Consider the following 20,956-nt stretch of genomic DNA (forward strand, 5'->3'; position numbering starts at 1 on the left):
GGGAGACGCATGGATCTGTGACCTTGACCTCTTGACGACAACAGCGTAGTCCGAGTTTGGTGATCTGTTCGCAATTTGAACTTGGGACCCCATAAATAAGTATGCCACTTTTCCATGGCACACACACAAGCAAGTGCGGAATATTTTCTCTCCTGTCCCGTTAATGAATGGCATGCACAAGTGATCAGATGTTCAGAACCATTCATGATTTGCGTAAGAGTGGCACCTAGACCGTAGCCACTTGCTTCAGTCGTGGCTATGGTCTCACAATTCGGGGTGAAGAGAGATAGAACAAGATTGTCCACTATAGGAATGCATGATCAGCGGAATGCATGATCAGCGGAATCTAACCAGACAAACCGGTCGCGTTCCAGTAAATCGCAAATTGGATGAAATTGTGAGACGAAAAATTCGGCACAAATTTCTCTTAATACGCAGCCATACCTAGCCAAGATCGGCCTTGTGTTTTACCGTATACTATGATGTCGTCGCTGAACAGCTTCACTCCCGGCAAACCTTCTGACAGACTGCTCATCATTTTCTGAAAGCAAGACGGTGCAGACGAAAGACCAAAACAAACTGTCTTGAAACGAGACAAGTCGTCATGAGTGATAAAGGCTGTCAAATCACGACTTTCACTGGCTAACTCAATCTGATGATGGGCGGATTTCAAATCCAGGCGAGAAAAGCAAGTAGCACCGTGCATTTACCTTAACATTTCGTCTATGTTAGGTAACGGGTACTTATCCGCAACAATGGATTCGTTTGGCTTTCTCAAATCAACGCATATGCGCATGCCGCCGTCTTTTTTCCACACAACAATTAGTGAAACCCACTCAGATGCGTCAATTTTCTCAATAATATCGGCCTCCTCAAGACGTTTGAGTTCTTTAGAAACAACGTCGCGTATCGCAAGAGGGGGTCTTGCTATAACTTCTGTTTTACTGGAGTGACATCAGCGTTAACCTTAATCCTATGTTTGAACCCTTTAATCTTAAAGCTAAACTTTGAGCTAAACAACTCTGGAAACTCACTCTTAAAACAGATACATGAGAACTACTGTTGGGAGGTACATTACTAGGCAAATTGGACACCGTGTCCTGCGTTTTACAATTCAAACATCTCTTATAACAGCTAGTATACACATCAACTGTGTTACATGTAAAGATAGTACCCTCTATGTTTATCCCAAGACCTTGAATTACATCTTTACCAATCAGACTGGTGCCTTTATGTGCTACACAGAATGTTGCATTGGTAAATTTACCTTTATAAGACAGTAGTATGGAAACAACCTATTACTTCAATGGTTCGAGTAGTATAACTGGTGATGCTTGGTGCATTTGAATTGCGTAGTTCAAATGCTTCTCTGACAAAATATTTATCAAACGCTTTCAAACTAAGCAAAGAAACATCAAAGGTTGTATCAACCTCTAAGTTCAAATCTGCATGCAGTTCACTTTTACCCCACATTGTACAACCTTTTTCTTCTGAAGTCTGTACACTGTACGTGAGCATGACTAGAGTCTTCAGACTCTGAGACATAACGCACTTTCTGGACTTCCTTCTTAGAACGCTGACAAACCAAAGCAAAATGGCCTTTAGGTCCACAAGCTGTCCATTTTTTTTTATGAAAAGCTGGACATTTGGAGAAATTGGCATGGTGTTTGGGTGAGCCACATCTGTAGCGTTTTCTCTTGGAAACATCGGGTTTCCTTGAATCCATAGATTTGGCATCTGTCGTGGACTGTTTCTGTTTGAACTGACGTTTAGGTTTGAAGTTAACCTTGGCACATGTAGATTCTTTTCTACTGGTCGTTGATTACTTCTGCCTGGTGATGAATTTGGCTTCCTTCACCACACTTTCTACATGACGGGCGGTCTAAATAGCCTTGGGAAGTTTTAAGTCGCTTTCCAGCAAGAACCACTCTCGAATACGAGTTTAATTGGTTTTCTCAATCTCCTGATCACGCAGCATTTCACCATGAGAATCACCGAAAGAACATGTGGCGTCAAAATCACGTAACACAGCAATCTACATATCAACAACCTCACCTGGTAACTGGGCGCAAGCACGGAATCGGTGACCCTCGCCTGGTATGTTGAAAGCAGGCTTGAAACAACCCTTCAACGTTTTCATAACTTTAACGTACACGTCTTCATCATCATTACCAACCTCCGGTAAAGTGAAGAAAATGCACTGAGCTTCCGAGCAGCATACATTTGATCTGTCCCAGCAACAAGTAAGTAGTTCTCAAAATGTCTCCTCCACTGAGACTATGGTAATCAAGGCTGGCCCGGTGTAGAAAAAATGGCATAAGTGCAGTAATCTGTAAAGCCATCTGAGGAGATGCAATCGATTATGTAACAGACGATTTGGTAGTCATCCACCTTGAAAAACTGTCCCAAAAGGTAATCGGAAATCCTCGTCGCCAAATTATAGCAGCTTTTAGAAGAGTAACTCAACCCAGCGGTATATATTTGTTCCCAAAACATGTACTGTACTGTTACATCTACCTTCCAGCCCTAGACAAGGATTTTTTCCGCTACACGTGGTACGTCATAGAATGACTTATACAGTGCCGTGTACAATGACGTCATGTTACGTAGTTAACACAATACCATGTGCGTAGGACACAACAAAGACAGTTAGGCTACACTCATTAAAATTTTGAATTCTGGGCTTCATCTGGGCACTCTGATGTCACCGGCAATTTTCAACTCTAAACACTACTTTTAATGTCGGAAAGGTCCTTATTATTCACGCGAGTAAAAGATTACAGTACCGGTACTTAAATAATGTTCACGAAAATTTCCCCAGTAGCCTAGGGGAATATAATCAGAGTAAAGAAAGAAAAGTGAAAAATGATACTAATGTAAACTGTAGGTCCCCGAAACTATACAATCTGGTTGATTTTAGTTATTCTTTAGCACTATACTCAAGATTTTTCTCGATGGCGACCAGTCGCAGGAAACATGCTGCTGTTGGTGTAATTCTGTGCTATGGCCTTGTTTCTTCACCGCCATTTTATCACGCAGAGTAAACGAGAATAACATATTAGCTCGTTGTCTTACCAATCTTCAAATATGATCCTGGTTTTTTTTTTTAATCTCGGACCATGTTGGAGTGGACACCTTAGGTAGGCTTAATGTTCAACATCGCAGTCATGGCTTCTGGGGCCGAGGATGGCCTGGCAAGCTGCACTTTGTGATAAAATCGTGATTGTTTTTCAGCCTCAAACATAAGGCAATGTGAAAACTGTTTTTATTATCAGTTTGACTAGGCCTATACAAGAGAAACTAATGCATGTGCTATAGTCATTTTTCGGGGGTCATATCGGCACTTTTGCTGAGGGAATTCAATGTGAAGTGTATAAGGCGGTAAATCATGAAAGAAGTATTGCCAATACCGGTACTGCGCGAAATAAGCAGATGGTTTATATTCTATTTTATCTCCATATATCTCTTTTAACGTTGGTTTAAAATTTGTCAAATTGGTGGGGGAAAGTTCGCAGGGACCAAATACACTGGCTACATTTGCAGCTAGTGGCTGCTAAACACATCCTATAGGCGGACTTTTCCGTCAGTCGTTGGTTATAAGTAAGGTATACCATGTGACCTAATAAATCATACCGTAGAAATAAAATGGCAAGTCAACATAAGCTCCCCCCCCCCCCAACCACCCACCCACCAAATAAATGTATTGAGGTTCAGCACATGTTTGTGCTGTATTTTTAGATTCATTTTAAAGAGACTGTATTTTTTAAATAATTAGAAAAAATCGATCGACACAAATTCAATCGAATTATGCCTAATATTTTAGAATATTGCTAATTTTGTGTGTGTGTGTGTGTGTGTGTGTGTGTGTGTGTTTTACGCCGTCAAGAATATTTCGCTTATGCGACGGCGGCAAGCATTAGAATGGGCGGAAACCGGGCAGAGCCCAGGGGGAAAACACGACCATCCGCGGGTTGCTGCAGACCTTCCTACACACGGCCGGAGAGGAAGCCAACATGAGCTGGACTTGAACTCACAGCGACCGCATTGGTGAGAGACTCCTGGGTCATTACGCTGCGCTAGCGCGCTAACCCAACTGAGCCACGGAGGCTAATAATATTGCTAATAAAGTTCCTACAGTTATAATGCGCGGGTATGTAGCTGTATAATTTTTTTCCAAATTTAGAAGGATTTTAACTCTGTAGGTCTAAACATTACAAGTACGAGCCTGGGATTTTCTGAAAGGCACTATTTTGAGTTATAATCTTAGCAAAATAATAAAAAGTTTGATTCGATTTTCCAAGTACATGTAGCTAATATATACCGGTATGGACTTTTTTGAAAAATCGTTTAAATGTTTAAATTATATTATGGACTTTATGAATCATATCGCCTCTAGATGACGTCACAAGAAGCTTTTCAAACTCTAAATGAACACAGCTTTTAAACCTAGAATGGCTTTATTACACATGAGCTCGTAAAAGTTTACTTTAAAGTATCCATAAACTTTTGTCTGGACAAAGAAAAAGAATTTTTTGTTACCGGTACCGGCACGTCAAAGAAGGCCTACATACATGCATACCCTGCTACCGGTACTGGTAATATATGACCCACAAACCCTACTATAAATGTATTTGAACTGTATGCCTTTATTTCTGTTTTTAAAATTCAATGAATTTATGAGTATTAAAGTATGTCGGAATGAAACGGAGAGAAAAATAATGCACAGCGGGATAGAACTCATGAAATCTACATGAAATAGATATGAAATAGGCTTAATGATCTATTGATGCCTCGTTATTACGATTCCAAGTATGACGTTAAACCGCAAACATTCATGTATTCATTCGCCTATCACTCCGTTTTCCACTTTTTTATGGTCATCTGTTTTAGATCCACGTTTTGTACGATGATTACTCATATTTTTACAAAGAGCGGGAGATGTAAGTGTCTTGTGCCATTGACAGAGCACAGTAGTCTTATTTTAATAGATTTTTAGATCTTTAGCAGGTCATATGGCACAGGAAGCCTTTTATCAAGTGGGTAAAATCCATTCTAAGGCCGGCACCCATTTCGTGTCGTTCCAATCGAAGTAATTGTCCAAACTTGCGGGTTGGTGTTACTCGCTCGCCAGTTTTCGTGGGTTTCTTTCATAATTTTCTCGTGACTTGCTATCCAGTTATGGAAAGTCAACTGTAATTCCGTAAAGATTGTGCAAGTAGTGAATTTTGCTTTATGAGCAGCTGATCTTATTCTCTGATGTGATTCACTGACCAAGTCCGGCCTGAGTTACTTTTTATTTCGTCTTATTTTTTTAGCAAAGTTGTTAATACTGTTAGGTTTACCTTGGAAAACCTCCATAAATATGTTAAATGGTCTACAGTCTGTCAGTGTTGAGTGGAGGACATACGTTTAGACATGGTTTGTTGTCAGTATCATCTGACACAGGACCTCTTACCTACATTTACTTGTACTGAGTTGTGCTCCTCTGAAGCTTGACATACAAGGGAGCTTAAAACCCAACCCAACTCAACTCAACTCAACTCTGCATGACCAGTCGAGTTAAGTTGATTCTTAAGCTCTTGTGTATCCCAAACTTAAGGCCTCTCAACACATACTGACAAGAAGCAAATATCCGCTATATTGAATATCTATCAAGTTGACACTATCAATCAGATATGTGAAGAAGGTTGTCCAAACAGACCTTAAATCCATTTTATGTGAATGAAGTGCCTCAATTTTGTTTGTTTCCTCTTAACATAATGCTTATCGCCGTCAGGTACTAGTAAGTAAAAGACCAATCAGATAAATAAATATAATATAAATCTATCTCTCACGTGTTGAAAGTACTGAAAATAGGAAGTCTGTCTAGCTGTAATGTCATAATATGTTGACGCGAGGTTACTGACATTTTGTGTCTGTTTCAGAGTGACAGTTTACCGTGTGTGTATCTTGTGACAGTCTACATCCGCAGTAGACATGGCAGAGGTCAGACTGGTCTCCGTTGGGGACGACATCAAACTGTGGGACACTGGTTATGTTTTGTACAAACAAACCAACCCTCATGCCCATAATGTCTCATCCATTGCCTGGAACCATGATCGTATCCTTTGTTTGTGTCTCATCAAAAAGGTTATAAGGAGGTTTTTGGGTAAAAAATCAATCAGCACAAATACAATCAGATTTTTACTGTTACATTTGAACAGCCTAAAAATTTACCTTTCATAAAGTACCAGCCACAGCTGTGCTAGTGTTAACATTCAGAATTGTTAATAAAATTTCTAAAATTGAAAAAAAGAGTTGCATTATAACTTTTTCAAACTTCATAGTAATTTAAACACTGTAGAAAGTACAGGTATGAGTCTAATGTTTACTAAAAGGTGATAATTTGAGGGTTTTTTTTCCTAAATTCAGATAATATGATTTGATTAGCGAATTTGGATTTTTTTGTCTGGTATAGCCTCTTTAAGCACGTGGGACATGGCAGTCAAATAGATAGTCAGTTATTTATTTGAGTAAGATAGAACAGATTTTTTCTATATGGATAAATATCTTAGTAAAATGACGGATTGGGTGCTGCTTCTGACTTTTAATGTTGACCTCTACAAATAACACTATCAGGTGCAAAACAAATCTGGCCATTGAAAAAAAACATTTATACATGTATATAAGTCTCTGCTTCAGAGTTAGGCCATTGTAAAAAGCTCTGTGTTGGGCATGTTAAGGTTGACCCAACCCTTTTAGAAAAAACAGGGTAGTTCAGAACTTGGTAGGGAGTAATTTTTAATCACCTAAGGAATATAAATAAATTCCCTGGTTGGCAAGTCTTTTTAAGGTCAATAGAACTCTCATAATCAGGCAGAATGAATAAGTTGGTCATGGTTGAGATTTAAGGCCAAATACTGGTATAAAGATGTTTGTAAAGATGTTTAAGATTGCAGCTTGTTACATGTACCTTGACGAGTCTTCAGGCAGCATTTTAGCGAGCACCTCCCAGAATAATGACAAGATTGCTCTGATGTTTGTGAACAACCTATCTGTGAACCCCCCTCAGATCCCCATTGAGAATAAGGTATAGTATTTGTGGTCTAATAGACAGTGGTAGAATCAGTATACAGCCTTTGTCAGGTGTTTTTAATATAATCAGTGCTGCAGAAAAACCTGAAAAAAATGATTGTGAGATGTGAAAATTATTTTATAATCATTATTCATTATTCTGATAAAATTATTGAGACTGTTACTAAAGGATGCCTTGTGTAGGATGTGGCATAACCTATAAAATTGCCCAAAAAGCTTCTTAGCTATAAAAATAGCTTTCCTTAGCTCTCAGTCCAAACGATAAACTCCTGTGGTCTGATGAACAGTTCCAAGCTTTAGTCCCCCTTTATTGGGGAATTGTCAGAATGCGTGCCTTTAAGCTGGCCCTGCATTCCTGGGGATCTCGTTTATGGTATTGTTTCGAATCATTGAAAGAGATATAATGTATGCTTCAAACATTCTTTTCCCTTTTTTTTTCCATATCATTTTTTGTTTTCCTTAAACCATAATGTTTGTTTTATAGTACCTTTTCATGCATCCTTTTAGAAATAATTTATTATTTTTAAATACAGATATAAAATCATTGTTTCCAGGCCGTGATCACTGCTAAGTCCTCAACACAAAGTGGCAGTGTTTTATTATTCTTAATTTACAAATGTATGCCTTTTAACACTTTTAATATCATGACAGTAGCATTATTAATTTTAATCACATAATTTGTTCAATTACGCTATTTCATGAAATCTGACAGGCTGGAGGGTTATGTGTAGCTTTCAATACCAACTCGCGGTACTTACTGGTGGGCAGGTCAGACCATGCCATAGCTATCTACGACTGCAAGAAGAAACTATACAAGAAAACTTACATGGTAAGTACTACTGTCTTCAGAAAAGTGCTTACAGGAGAAGAAAACATAAAAATGATGCCAAAATCAGATGAAAACTTATTTGTAAATATGGTCTTTAATATTTTTTCTTTCAGGAGAAAAGGGTATTTGAAAGTATTTTTGTATGGTGGGTAATTGGGACCACATCTTGGTATATATCCTCACTACATAATAATGTTCTAAATGAGGATGTTATGCATGTCTAATGAATTTATTTGAATATTGATTTGATGTTTATATCCAAACACATACATTTAATCCAAATTTTGATGATATTTGTGAATATATTACAATTTCTGGTGCAAATATATTTATCAAACATATGTTTCATCCTCAATGTGCATTATTACACAAAGGCAATATATACCAACGGGTGGTCCCAAATACCCACCACACAGACAGTACATACCAAGGGGCCGTCCCAAATACCCACCACACAAAGACAGTGCATACCAAGGGGCCGTCCCAAATACCCACCACACAAAGACAGTACATACCAAGGGGCCGTCCCACACAAAACTTTCCCGTTAAAGAAGACCATATTTACACCTAACTTTTCACACTCTTTCATCTAAAATTGATGCAGTTTTTATGTTTTCTCACCCCTTCAATTAAATGCGGAAAAACGGGGACTGTAAAAGCTAAACTGCAAAGTTCATGGTTTATGATACTGTGAGGTCCAAATGGTAGTGAAAATAAAGGCACATTGTTTATTGGGGGTTTTTCTTGTTTTTGTTTTTTTTTTCTGTGTGGCTGTCCTTGTCTAGTACCTATCATGTACACAGAAAAAGTATACTGCATGTTTATACACATGTATTTGTATGTATACACATTCGCCAAGTTGAAAACTGTTGTCTCTACCTCACCTGACTTGGGTGGAGAGATCTTTGTCCTGGAGAAAGTTGGAATTATAGAAAAATAGATTTGTGCACAAGTCATAAAAAGAAAATTCAGTGAGACCTCACTAACATCACATATTAGCTCTTGTATTCCAAACATTTTATAAACAATTTTTCCTACCAGACTATATGATAAAAAGACTTGTGGGACAAGACAAGATTTGCCAGACCAAAGGTACATTTAAAACACCTGGCATAGTGTGGTAGGTTTTCCTTCAGTCTGCAGCCTGTCTCATCCAAACATGAACTCCACTGACCTCATAAATGTTAAATACTCTTCAACAAAGCATAACATTCCACAAAGAAATAAGTCAATTAATTCTGTTTTTTGTTTTACAGGACCACAAAGGACCAGTGACCAGCGTACAGTTCAACTGGAATGATACATACATTGCATCGGGGTCGGATTCAGGGGAGATAATCTTACACAGTGTAGTCACAGGACAGAGTTGTAGCCCTTTAGTGGCCCCCAATAGTCAGGTAAGATTAAAATTACGTTGATCAAAAGTGAAAAAATTCAATTCATCAGATTAATTTATGCGTTAATTATCCAACAGTTTAAGAATTAAGGACATTTTTTTGTATAATCGCTATACAAACGTCAAAGTTTCTGAAAATTTGGAGCTAGAGAACAATCGGTTTCACAATAACCATTTGAATTCTCTTCTTCCCTCCCTCTTCCAGGCAGTGCGTCAGGTACAGTACAGTTACTATGAGAAGTCCATCCTGGCGTCTGCATCAGACGATGGCTCCATCTCACTGTGGGACGCCAGTGCGCGACGTCTCCTGCACTCCTTCAACCAAGGTCACCACGCACCTGCCTCTGGAGTGGCGTTCTCACCCCTGAACGCCCTGCTACTGTGCAGTGTAGGGCTGGACAAGAGGATACTACTGTGTGACACCAGGGGCAGAAAGTGAGTAGCGAAGGGCCTTCAGTTCATTGGAACTGCTGTGCTACAAAAAGTCTAAGACAGCTTTATGATCGAGGAGCCTTCATTACCTACTGTCTGTGAGTTCAAGTCCAGCTCACGCTGGCTTCCTCCTCAGCTGGCCGTGGGAAGGTCTGCCAGCAACCTGCGTGTGATTCCCCTGGGCTCTGCTCATTTTTCTCCCATCATAATGCTGGCCGCTGAAGGAGTGAGGTAACTATTATCGAGCAATGCAGCTGTGAGAGTTACAGAGAGACACACACCCAAATGTGTTGGACTGACATTAAAAAACTGCTGTTCTCACGGGCATTAAATCTTCCCCAGCAGAAATTGATATCAGCTGTGAGGTCTCTGTAATTAACTGACTTGTGAGACTCAACCAACCAAGAGGGTCCATGGCAATTACGTCTCAATTAGTAAGATAATCACATTTTCCAAACCTATCCCATAGCAGTTAGTGACCTGATCAAGATGTCAGGTGAAGCAGAGTGGTAGAGTACACACTAACAATGCCCTTTCTAGTAAATTTGTGACATTGCAATGGGCCATTTCTGGTTAGGCCAAACTAAGAAGAGGTTAGTTAATTTGTCCAAAACGTAGTTGACATCGATTTTTGTTTGGGAAGATTTAACATGCATGTGAACAGCGATAAATGTTTCATTTCATCAGTCCGTCACTTCTGGGGCTGTTTCTCTCTGTAACTCTCCCAACTGTATAGCTCAGTGAGTTTTACCCCACTCCGCAACTATCACACATGCTGAGAGCTGGGGAATTCCAAACATTACAAAAGATGTCCTGGGCCAGCAACTGTATTTACCCCGTTTTTGTTTTCACAGAATCATGAACACAATCACGACGGAGAGCCCGTTGACGTCCATTGACATGAAGAATGATGGCTCCACAGTGGCGGTGGGGTCAACACGAGGGAAGATCTATGTTTACGACATCCGTCAGGGTAAAACCCCCGTCAAACTTCTAAGTGCTCACCGATCGTCTGTGCAGGCTATCAAGTTTAGGAACATACCAGAAGATTCAACCACCTCTCAGGTAACGTGTACAGTGAGTCTTTGATCAATTCGCACATTTGAGACCTGACGTCGTCCTTATGGGATGAGTCTGACAATTTAGCTTAAGGTGGTATACAATATAGAATGTACAGGACTAAATACACAGGATTAGATTGATCTTCTGAACTGTGTCCTTTAGTAAGTTTGTGTGTCAGATATTCTGATAATAATGATAAATGTAATTCACAGGTATTTCTTGTTTATTTATGTATTTGATTGGTGTTTTACGCCTTACTCAAGAATATTTCACACTGACGACTGCGGCCAGCGTTGTGGTGGGAGGTAACCGAGCAAAACCTGGGACAAACCCTCGACCATCTGCAGATTGCGGTCAAACCTTCCCACATATGGTTGGAGAGGAAGCCAGTAAGAACTGGACATTAACTCACAGCAACCAAATTAGTGACAGGCTCCTGGGTCATCACATCGTGCAGGCAGACTAACCTTTGTAGACTTTGGTAGTCAGGATAATAGAAGCTTATGGTTTAATACTTAAGATATAGGATTTATGATGTTAAAGGCTGGTGTTACAGGTACGTCTTTTTCAGAATAGTGTTCAAGGCCGAAATAACCTAAGATAAACCAATGGGGAATTGTTTCTACATGTAACGCGGTCTATAAAATTTCAAACGATGAGGCAGCTGATTTTTCTCGGTCTCAATTTGATCACAGCTCACTGTGAAGATGACAGAGAAAAAGCAATGCTTCTCTCCCAGCCAGTCTAGCCAGCGCCGCCACCTACCTGTGTCCCCCGCTCCACATAGTGATCATACCCACTCACCAGGTGAGTCTCAATGTACTGACCTGCGTACCCTGCTCTGTGTAATGACCACACTCACTCAGCAGGTGAGTCGCAAGTGACACTGAGGTTTATTTGCCTGTCTGTCAACATTGTTAAAGTTAATGTTATGTAGAGATTTACATGAAATTTTGTATATAGGTTGGTCTAGTGCCCACTCTAAACTTTAAAGCCCTCATTTCAAAGAAAAAGTGTTAAGAACAAGAGTAAACACCAGTCGTCAACAAATAGTCATACATGTTCCTGTAGCCTTACAGGTGTCCGACATTGTGTGGTCCAATATGCTCTGATCATTGATGTTCCCAGGTCCTTCCAGGAGGAGTGATACCATAGATGGTGAGGCCATGGAAGGCGTCTTCTCACCTTTACATGTTCGAGAAGGTAACACTTATAAATAAGCAAATTATTAAACACTGAAGAAACTCATTTCGACAACCTCAATTTTTCAACTTCAGTCACTGTAATTTTTTTGTAAGCCTTTTCAACCACTAAAGCCTTTTTTATGCAATCAATTATTATGAAAATGATGTTAAAAACGTCAATGTCAATAAGGATGCAAACTTCAAAATACCCTGCAAATTATTTTTCTACACCCCATAGTTCTCTCGCAATTGTTGAAAAGGTTGAAGACTTATGTCATCTTCAGGAGAATTGTGCCGAGTAAGAGACGTTTTAGCTGATGTTCTTCTTTTCTTCAGTTATTTTGCTTATTTCTAGTTATGCTAATCTGATCAGTGGATCAGCTAGGTTAAGGTAACACTCTGCTGTTTGAAGATTTATCAATGAGACAAGATGGGGAATGCACGTGTAACATTTTCAGTTAAAATCCAGTCCTTATTGTTTTGAAGGAAATTCACATTGAGAATCAGTTTGATGTTGGTCAATTGCCCTGCACTACAAAAAGCTGTACATTGGGCTCACCCATACAAAGTTACCAAGTAGCGTCTCACCAATGCGGTCGCTGCGAGTTCAAGTCCAGGTCATGCTGACTTCCTCTCCAGCCATACATCAGAAGGTCTGCCAGCAACCTACAGATGGTTGTGGGTTTCCTCCCCCCATAATGCTGGCCGCCGTCGTATAAGTGAAATATTTTTGAGTGCAGCGTAAAACATCAATCAAATAAATAAATATACATGCTGGTCTTATTAAGGAATATACATATTATTTTCTTCAGGTCACAGTAGTAAAGAAGAGTCTGGTCTAGACAATGCAAGTGGCAACATTTCTTCTGGTCTGGAAGGAGTGGGAGGTATGTGAACGGCCTGCCAGTGATGTAATGATGATGATGAAGCTGTTGTATGATGTGATGTTGGTGGTGTTGTGAAGGTGGTAATAATGTAATGTTGATGATGAAATTATCATATGATGTAATGTTGTAATGAGGTGTTGGTAATGAGTGAGTGAGTGAGTGCTTGGGGTTTAACATCGTACTCAACAAGTTTTCAGTCATATGACGACAAAGGAATCCTTATGGGGGTGTATGTAATGTGGTTCCTTGTCGCAAAACGGATTTCCACCGCTCTTTTATCTAGTGCTGCTTCACAGAGACGACTTATCGAAGGCAAGTAAGCCGCCCCACCAGAGCCATTATACTGATATGGGTCAACCAGTTGTTTCACTATCCCCTTCATGCTGAACGCCAAGCGAGGAAGTTACAACTTCCTCTTTTATAGTCTTAGGGGTGACTCGACCCAGGATTGATCCTGGATCTACCGCTTCTGAAGCAGAAGCTCTACCCCCTGTGCTATCCTTGCTGGAATGTTGGTAATGATGTCATGTGGACAATAATGTGATGTTGGCAGTGTTGTGATGCGGATAATAATGTGATGTTGGCAGTGTTATGATGCGGATAATAATGTGATGTTGGTAGTGGTGTCATATGGATAATAATGTGATGATTATGTGATATGTTGTTATTATGTTACAGTGTGATGATTATATGATGTGATTTTAATAAGAATGTGATGCTGATAATAATGTGATGTTGGTAATAATACGACATTGGTAATAATGTGATGTTGGTAATGATGTGATGTTTGTAATGCTGTGATGCAGATAATTATGGGATGTTGGTAACGTTGTGATGTGGATAATAATATAATGTTGGTAATGGTAAGTTGATGATTATTACATTACAGTGCGATGATTATAAAATGTGATTTTAATAATAATGTGATGTGAGTAATAATGTGACGTTGGTAATGTTTGTTCATTTATTTATTTATTTGATTGGTGATTTATGCCGTACTCAAGAATATTTCACTTATATGACGGCAGCCAGCATTATGGTATGTGGAAACCGGGCAGAGCCCGTGGGAAACCCACGACCATCCACAGGTTGCTGGCAGACCTTCCCATGTACGGCCGGAGAGGAAGCCAGCATGAGCTGGACTTGAACTCACTGCGACTGCATTGGTGAGAGACTCCTGGGTCATTACGCTGCGCTAGCGTGCTAACCGAGCCACATAGACCCCACGTTGGTAATGATGGGATGTTGGTAATGGTATGGTGTTGGTGATGATGTGATGTTGGTAATTATGTGATGTCGGTAATGATGTGATGTTGGTAATGATGTGATGTTGGTAATGATGTGGTTTTGGTAATGATGTGATGTTTGTAATGTTGTGATGTAGATAATAATGTGATGCTGGTAATGATGTGATGTTAATGATATGATGGTTGTGATGATGTGATGGTTGTGATGATGTGAAGATGATCATGATAATACAGTCTGTTGATTATATGGGTTATTGTGCCACCCTCAAATTTACATACCTATGTATTTGGTTGGTCGTCTGGCTGGTCATATACCGTACCAAATCTTAAGTGGGGGAGAATGATGAAACTCAGAGGCTACATGATGTATTGAAGATCTGTGCAAATTTGCATATTAAATGATTTCTGTGATGCTAATTGGCTGTTGATTTCTGGGCAGTATAAATAAATAATAATAATGATGTCCAATTTTTATAAAACTTTGTTTGCATGTGTGGGGGTATTTTATGAGAACAGTTTGGAACTGAAACATACAATATTTTTTGTCTTTTCGTAAAAGAATATTTTTTTAATATTAAACTTTGTTCGTTCAAACCATGTAAGCTCATGATTTATGTTGTCTTATAATCAGGCGGCTTGTCGTCATGTCGTAGCACATTATAATTTATGGACAACCTCAGCCAATGAAGTGTCCAGGGTTTCCTTCTGACACCAGATGGTCTTTGTTTCCTTTTTCTGTTCATTGCTTGAGGTAGGAAGGTTTCCCTATTTTGCATTTGATTGTTTTGTTGTCGTTGCAGTTGGGTTGTTTTCACCGCTGAATGACAACAACTCCCTGAAGGTTGGAAGACGTGGGGCAGAGACGACTTACACCACCTCCCCCTTAGTGGGCAACATGCACACATCTGTGAACACCTCCAGGGGAGGCAGCTTTACTCTACCTGAGTACCAAGCTACAGCCAGAGAGGTAACTGGTCGCTTTATAGCCAGTCTGAGTAGTAACAGACTAACTAAGTCAGCGGATAGGTAACCGATTCAATTAGTCACTCCGATAGGTAACTGACTTACTCAGCCACTCAAGAGATTCACTCACTTAGCCACAGAAGAGAGGTAACTGACTCACTTAGGTCACTGACTCACTTAGCCACAGAAGAGAGGTAACTGAGACTTAGTCACTCAAGAGAGGTAAGTGACTCACTCAGTCACAGAAGGGAGGTAACTCAGACTTAGTCACTCAAGAAGCGTGACTGACTCACTTAGTCGATCAGAGAGGTAACTGACTCACCTTGCCACAGAAGACAGGTGACTCAGACTCAAGAGAGGTAACTGACCCACTTAGCCGATCAGAGAGGTAACTGACTCACTTAGCCACAGAAGAAAGGTGACTCAGACTTAGTCACTCAAGAGAGGTAACTAACCCACTTAGCCAATCAGAGAAGTAACTGACTCACTTAGCCACAGATGAGAGGTGATTCTTGAGTGACTTAGTCATTCAAGAGAGGTAACTGACTGCCTTAGATAATCAGAATGGAAACAGCCTCGGTCAGCCTCTCGTGGAGGTAGCTGAAGGACTTACATATATGTATAGGCTAGCACATCAGTCAGCCATTAAGAGATTTATTCATTTTTATCACATTTATTTTCAAACTTTTTTTTGTACTGCCTGGTAATTTTGGGCATGTGTGCTGTTTGACAGGACCTTGCTTTCGATTGCTTATTGATGTGTGCTTACATGTCACCTCAGTACTCACCACTACTTTAAGTACCGATATTTCACCTAAATTGTGGTATGTAAACATGAACTTTCGAAAGCACATTAAGATCATAAACTGTTACTCAAGATTTTCTGAGAAGAAATTAATCAAATGTCACATAAAGCATTTAATTAGCCCTCTAAGGTGGATGAACCAGCCTGTGTTAAGAGGTAAACGTAGCGAGCTACCTTAAGTAGCATGGAAAACAGATTGATATCCTAGGTAAGGATGAAATCTTGTCCTTGTGTCCATGCAAACCTGGGTGTGTGAAATCAGGCTCAGGTGTAAACTCATGCGTAATGGTCTCCACTTTCAGCCTGTGACCCTTGATGCTGAGCGAGGCAGTGTTATGCTTGAAGCCTCCCCTCTCATTTCCCACCCCTCCTCTCTCATCTCCCACCCCTCATCTCTCCACTCTCATGGCCCTCAGAGGTCAGGCCTAGGTATGTATATTTGTTCTTTGCCTGCAGACCTCTGTCTGCATTTTTTAGTGCTGTAAAAATGACATGACAAGAAAGAAAAAAATGGGGAGAGAAAGAAAAAGCTCTTGACCAATCATGTTTGGATTCATCCGTCACTGTTTTGACTGCAGCTTAAGGTCAACAGGTGACTGGCACAGGTGGTTGGTTTACTCCATCTTTGTTTCCTTTGTTCCTAAAACTGACCATCATCATATAAGTGAAAAAATGTGAGCATGACATTGAACACCCATCAATCAATCAATCAATCAGCCTCTTATGATATGACCCTCTTCAAAATATAGTGAGAGGTTTGTCTTTGTCTGCAATATTTGCTATTTGATGGTAAATGTTTGCGATAGCCTGATTGACTTTTCAATGATTTTTGATCTTATTTATGTGATTTTGTTTTTCAGTTTGTTTTTTCTCTTCCAAAATTTTTTTTTCACCATTTATTTTTATGGCTCTGTATCAATAGCTTAAGCAATTAGTGTTTTTGGCAGTGGGAAGGTCTGTCAGCAACCAGCAGATGGTTTTTCTCGTACCATAATGCTGGCAGCTGTCATATAAGAGAAATATTCTTGGGTATAGCGTAAAAGAAGCAGTCAAATAAATAAATATATTACATTCTTTGTTGCATTGATTCAGAAGTCTCTGAAGACTTTTTCATTATGATGGCAACTTCGTGAAGACTACAACAGAAAACCCCAGTAAAATTCTTTTCCTAAATGTAAACAGAAACAAAATTGAGAAATTACGGTACATGATCTCTGTATTCTAAACATTTTGTAGGAAGCAAATCAAGTTCTGCCTTTGTTAGCCCTCGTGGCCCTGACATATCAGCCTCTCCAAGTCTCCCTATCACAGAGCGCATGCAGATAGACAAAGAAGACGAGTACCAGAGACAAACGAGTGATGCCCTTCTCCCCAGAAACATCGACTTTGACGAGAAACATCCTACAGCTCCCTCCCAGGTGAACGGTGTGCGGTCACACCCAGCTGTTGAGGGCGGAGCTTCTTTCTCCCAGACTCATAACCATGGCCATACCAGCCAGTGGCATCAAAGTGCCAGGGGAGATAACTCTGATACCCCATTGCTGCAGCAGGCACAGACATTCCAGGAGCAGATGTTCCGTAACATGGTGAAGGAGGCAGTTGAGGATGTACATGATAGCCTGCGGGCAGAGCTGCTCTCTGTACACGTGGAGATGATTCGGCAGTTCCAGATACAACTGGTAAGCAAGGGAGGTGGGGAGGGGCACATATATGTAAGGTTGTTACACAGTACAATACAAATAAAATTAATTTATCTGACTTGATTAATGCTATAAGCAATAAATTTTCACTTTATACTATGGTCCTGGGGATACACTGTATACTGTGGTCCGTGGGATACACTGTATACTGTGGTCCTTGGGATACACTGTATACTGTGGTCCTTGGGATACACTGTATACTGTGGTCTTTGGGATACACTGTATACTGTGGTCTGTGGGATACACTGTATACTGTGGTCCATGGGATACACTGTATACTGTGGTCCGTGGGATACACTGTATACTGTGGTCCTGGGGATACACTTTATACTGTGGTCCTTGGGATACACTGTATACTGTGGTCTTTGGGATACACTGTATACTGTGGTCCGTGGGATACACTGTATACTGTGGTCCTTGGGATACACTGTATACTGTGGTCCTTGGGATACACTGTATACTGTGGTCCTTGGGATACACTGCATACTGTGGTCCGTGGGATACACTGCATATTATGGTCCGTGGGATACACTGTATACTGTGGTTCGTGGGATACACTGTATACTGTGGTCCTGGGGATACACTGTATACTATGGTCCTTGGGATACGCTGTATACTATGGTCTGTGGGATACACTGTATACTATGGTCCTTGGGATACACTGTATACTATGGTCCTTGGGATACACTGTATACTGTGGTCCTTGGGATACACTGTATACTATGGTCCTTGGGATACACTGTATACTGTGGTCCGTGGGATACACTGTATACTATGGTCTTTGGGATACACTGTATACTGTGGTCCTTGGGATACACTGCATACTGTGGTCCTTGGGATACACTGTATACTATGGTCCGTGGGATACACTGTATACTGTGGTCCTTGGGATACACTGTATACTTTGGTCTGTGGGATACACTGTATACTGTGGTCCTTGGGATACACTGTATACTGTGGTCCTGGGGATACACTGTATACTGTGGTCTGTGGGATACACTGTATACTGTGGTCCTTGGGATACACTGTATACCATGGTCCTTGGGATACACTGTATACTGTGGTCCTGGGGATACACTGTACACTATGATCCTTGGGATACACTGTATACTGTGGTCCTTGGGATACACTGTATACCATGGTCCTTGGGATACACTGTATACTGTGGTCCGTGGGATACACTGTATACTGTGGTACTTGGGATACACTGTATACTGTGGTCCTTGGGATACACTGTATATTGTGGTCTTTGGGATACACTGTATACTGTGGTCCTTAGGATACACTGTATACTGTGGTCTTTGGGATACACTGTATACTGTGGTCCGTGGGATACACTGTATACTGTGGTCCTTGGGATACGCTGCATTCTGTGGTCCGTGGGATACACTGTATACTGTGATCCTTGGGATACACTGTATACTGTGGTCCTGGGGATACACTGTATACTGTGGTCCTTGGGATACATTGCATACTGTGGTCCGTGGGATACACTGTATATTGTGGTCCGTGGGATACACTGTATACTATGGTCCTTGGGATACACTGCATACTGTGGTCCGTGGGATACACTGTATACTATGGTCCTTGGGATACACTGTATACCATGGTCCTTGGGATACACTGTATACTATGGTCCGTGGGATACACTGCATACTGTGGTCCGTGGGATACACTGTATACTGTGGTCCTTGGGATACACTGCATACTGTGGTCCTGGGGATACACTGTATATTGTGATCCGTGGGATACACTGTATATTGTGGTCCTTGGGATACACTGTATATTATGGTCCGTGGGATACACTGTGTACTATGGTCCTTGGGATACGCTGTATACTATGGTCTGTGGGATACACTGTATACTATGGTCCGTGGGATACACTGTATACTATGGTCCTAGGGATACACTGTATACTGTGGTCCATGGGATACACTGTATACTGTGGTCCTGGGGATACACTGTATATTATGGTCCGTGGGATACACTGTATACTATGGTCCTGGGGATACACTGCAGCCGTTTTGGTAAGTTACTTATGAACTTTCTGACATTGAGAACAGGAGATTCTTCAAATTACCTGTCCAGGGCCGGGTTTGAACTCACATCTCTAGTGCCTTAGAGATGGAAAGGTAAATGCCTGTAAGCGCAGTCCACCCCGTGTTATGTTAAGGAATTGTACATTTGTGTATTTTACAGGAGGAAATGAACGCTATGATGTCTCACTACTGTGGCAATGCCGAATTAGTCGCTGAAGTCAAACGGTTACGAGCTGAAAACGAGAGATTGAAAAGAAGGATCTGATCAGTGGGGGAAACCTTGAAAAGAAGGATCTGATCAGTGGGGGAAACCTCGAAAAGAAGGATCTGATCAGTGGGGGGAAACCTTGAAAAGAAGGATCTGATCAGTGGGGGAAACCATGAAAAGAAGGATCTGATCAGTGGGGGAAACCTTGAAAAGAAGGATCTGATCAGTGGGGGAAACCTCGAAAAGAAGGATCTGATCAGTGGGGGAAACCATGAAAAGAAGGATCTGATCAGTGGGGGAAACCTCGAAATGAAGGATCTGATCAGTGGGGGAAACCTCGAAATGAAGGATCTGATCAGTGGGGGAAACATCGAAAAGAAGGATCTGATCAGTGGGGGAAACCTCGAAATGAAGGATCTGATCAGTGGGGGAAACCTCGAAATGAAGGATCTGATCAGTGGGGGAAACATCGAAAAGAAGGATCTGATCAGTGGGGGAAACCTCGAAAAGAAGGATCTGGTCAGTGGGAGAAACCTCAAAACAATTTTCTGACTGTGATATTATGCTTGTTTTTTGTTTTGTTTTGTTTTTTTTTTCTCCCAGAAGACTTTGTGTACATCTAGAATTTGGAATCGGCACTCTCATCTAGCCAGAAAATTGCAATTGGCACACCTTTGGACAAAGATTTGTTACTGAACTTCACATTTTAGAGGAATTGTTTTTCAACCCTCCGCTAACTTTGTCTGAAGAGTAATGTCACCTACATGTAAGCTTCATACTGTATATTATATCAATCACACACTCGGTACAGGTGTGAAGACCGGACGCAGTTGTAATATGGCAATAGGGTAACTTGACGAACAGTTCATGAGTCGTTTGGGAGGTAACTTTGATGTGTATTGAAGTTTTGCTGTTTCATCCTAAAGCATGTATTGTATAGCCACACACTATTTGTACATTTGAAGGCTGGATGCAGCTGTTAGTATTGTGATCTCCATCTGAAGAGGCGTCACTTTTTGTCAGAAAAACTTCGATTTAATGACACTGAGCACTACTTACAACATGTCTGCCCACATTCGCTGTCATGCTACTCACTAACCACTTTATGGCATACAATGATATATGTATTA

The 20,956-nt window shown here is 40.7% G+C and overlaps 1 protein-coding gene across 1 annotated transcript; it reads left to right on the forward strand.

Moving 5' to 3' along the window:
• Positions 1-5,928: 5,928 nt before the first annotated feature.
• On the forward strand, positions 5,929-19,899 carry LOC135479331 (protein NEDD1-like). The gene is made up of 13 exons (XM_064759155.1): positions 5,929-6,100; positions 6,969-7,069; positions 7,787-7,903; positions 9,160-9,300; positions 9,505-9,734; positions 10,586-10,796; positions 11,489-11,600; positions 11,922-11,996; positions 12,790-12,864; positions 14,912-15,078; positions 16,182-16,308; positions 17,116-17,558; positions 19,779-19,899. Exons 1-13 carry the CDS (start codon positions 5,977-5,979, stop codon positions 19,881-19,883), a joined length of 2,028 nt encoding a protein of 675 aa, XP_064615225.1. The 5' UTR covers positions 5,929-5,976; the 3' UTR covers positions 19,884-19,899.
• The last annotated feature ends 1,057 nt before the right edge of the window (positions 19,900-20,956 follow it).

This window comes from Liolophura sinensis, chromosome 12, assembly GCF_032854445.1.
Source record: "Liolophura sinensis isolate JHLJ2023 chromosome 12, CUHK_Ljap_v2, whole genome shotgun sequence".
NCBI lineage: Eukaryota > Metazoa > Mollusca > Polyplacophora > Chitonida > Chitonidae > Liolophura > Liolophura sinensis.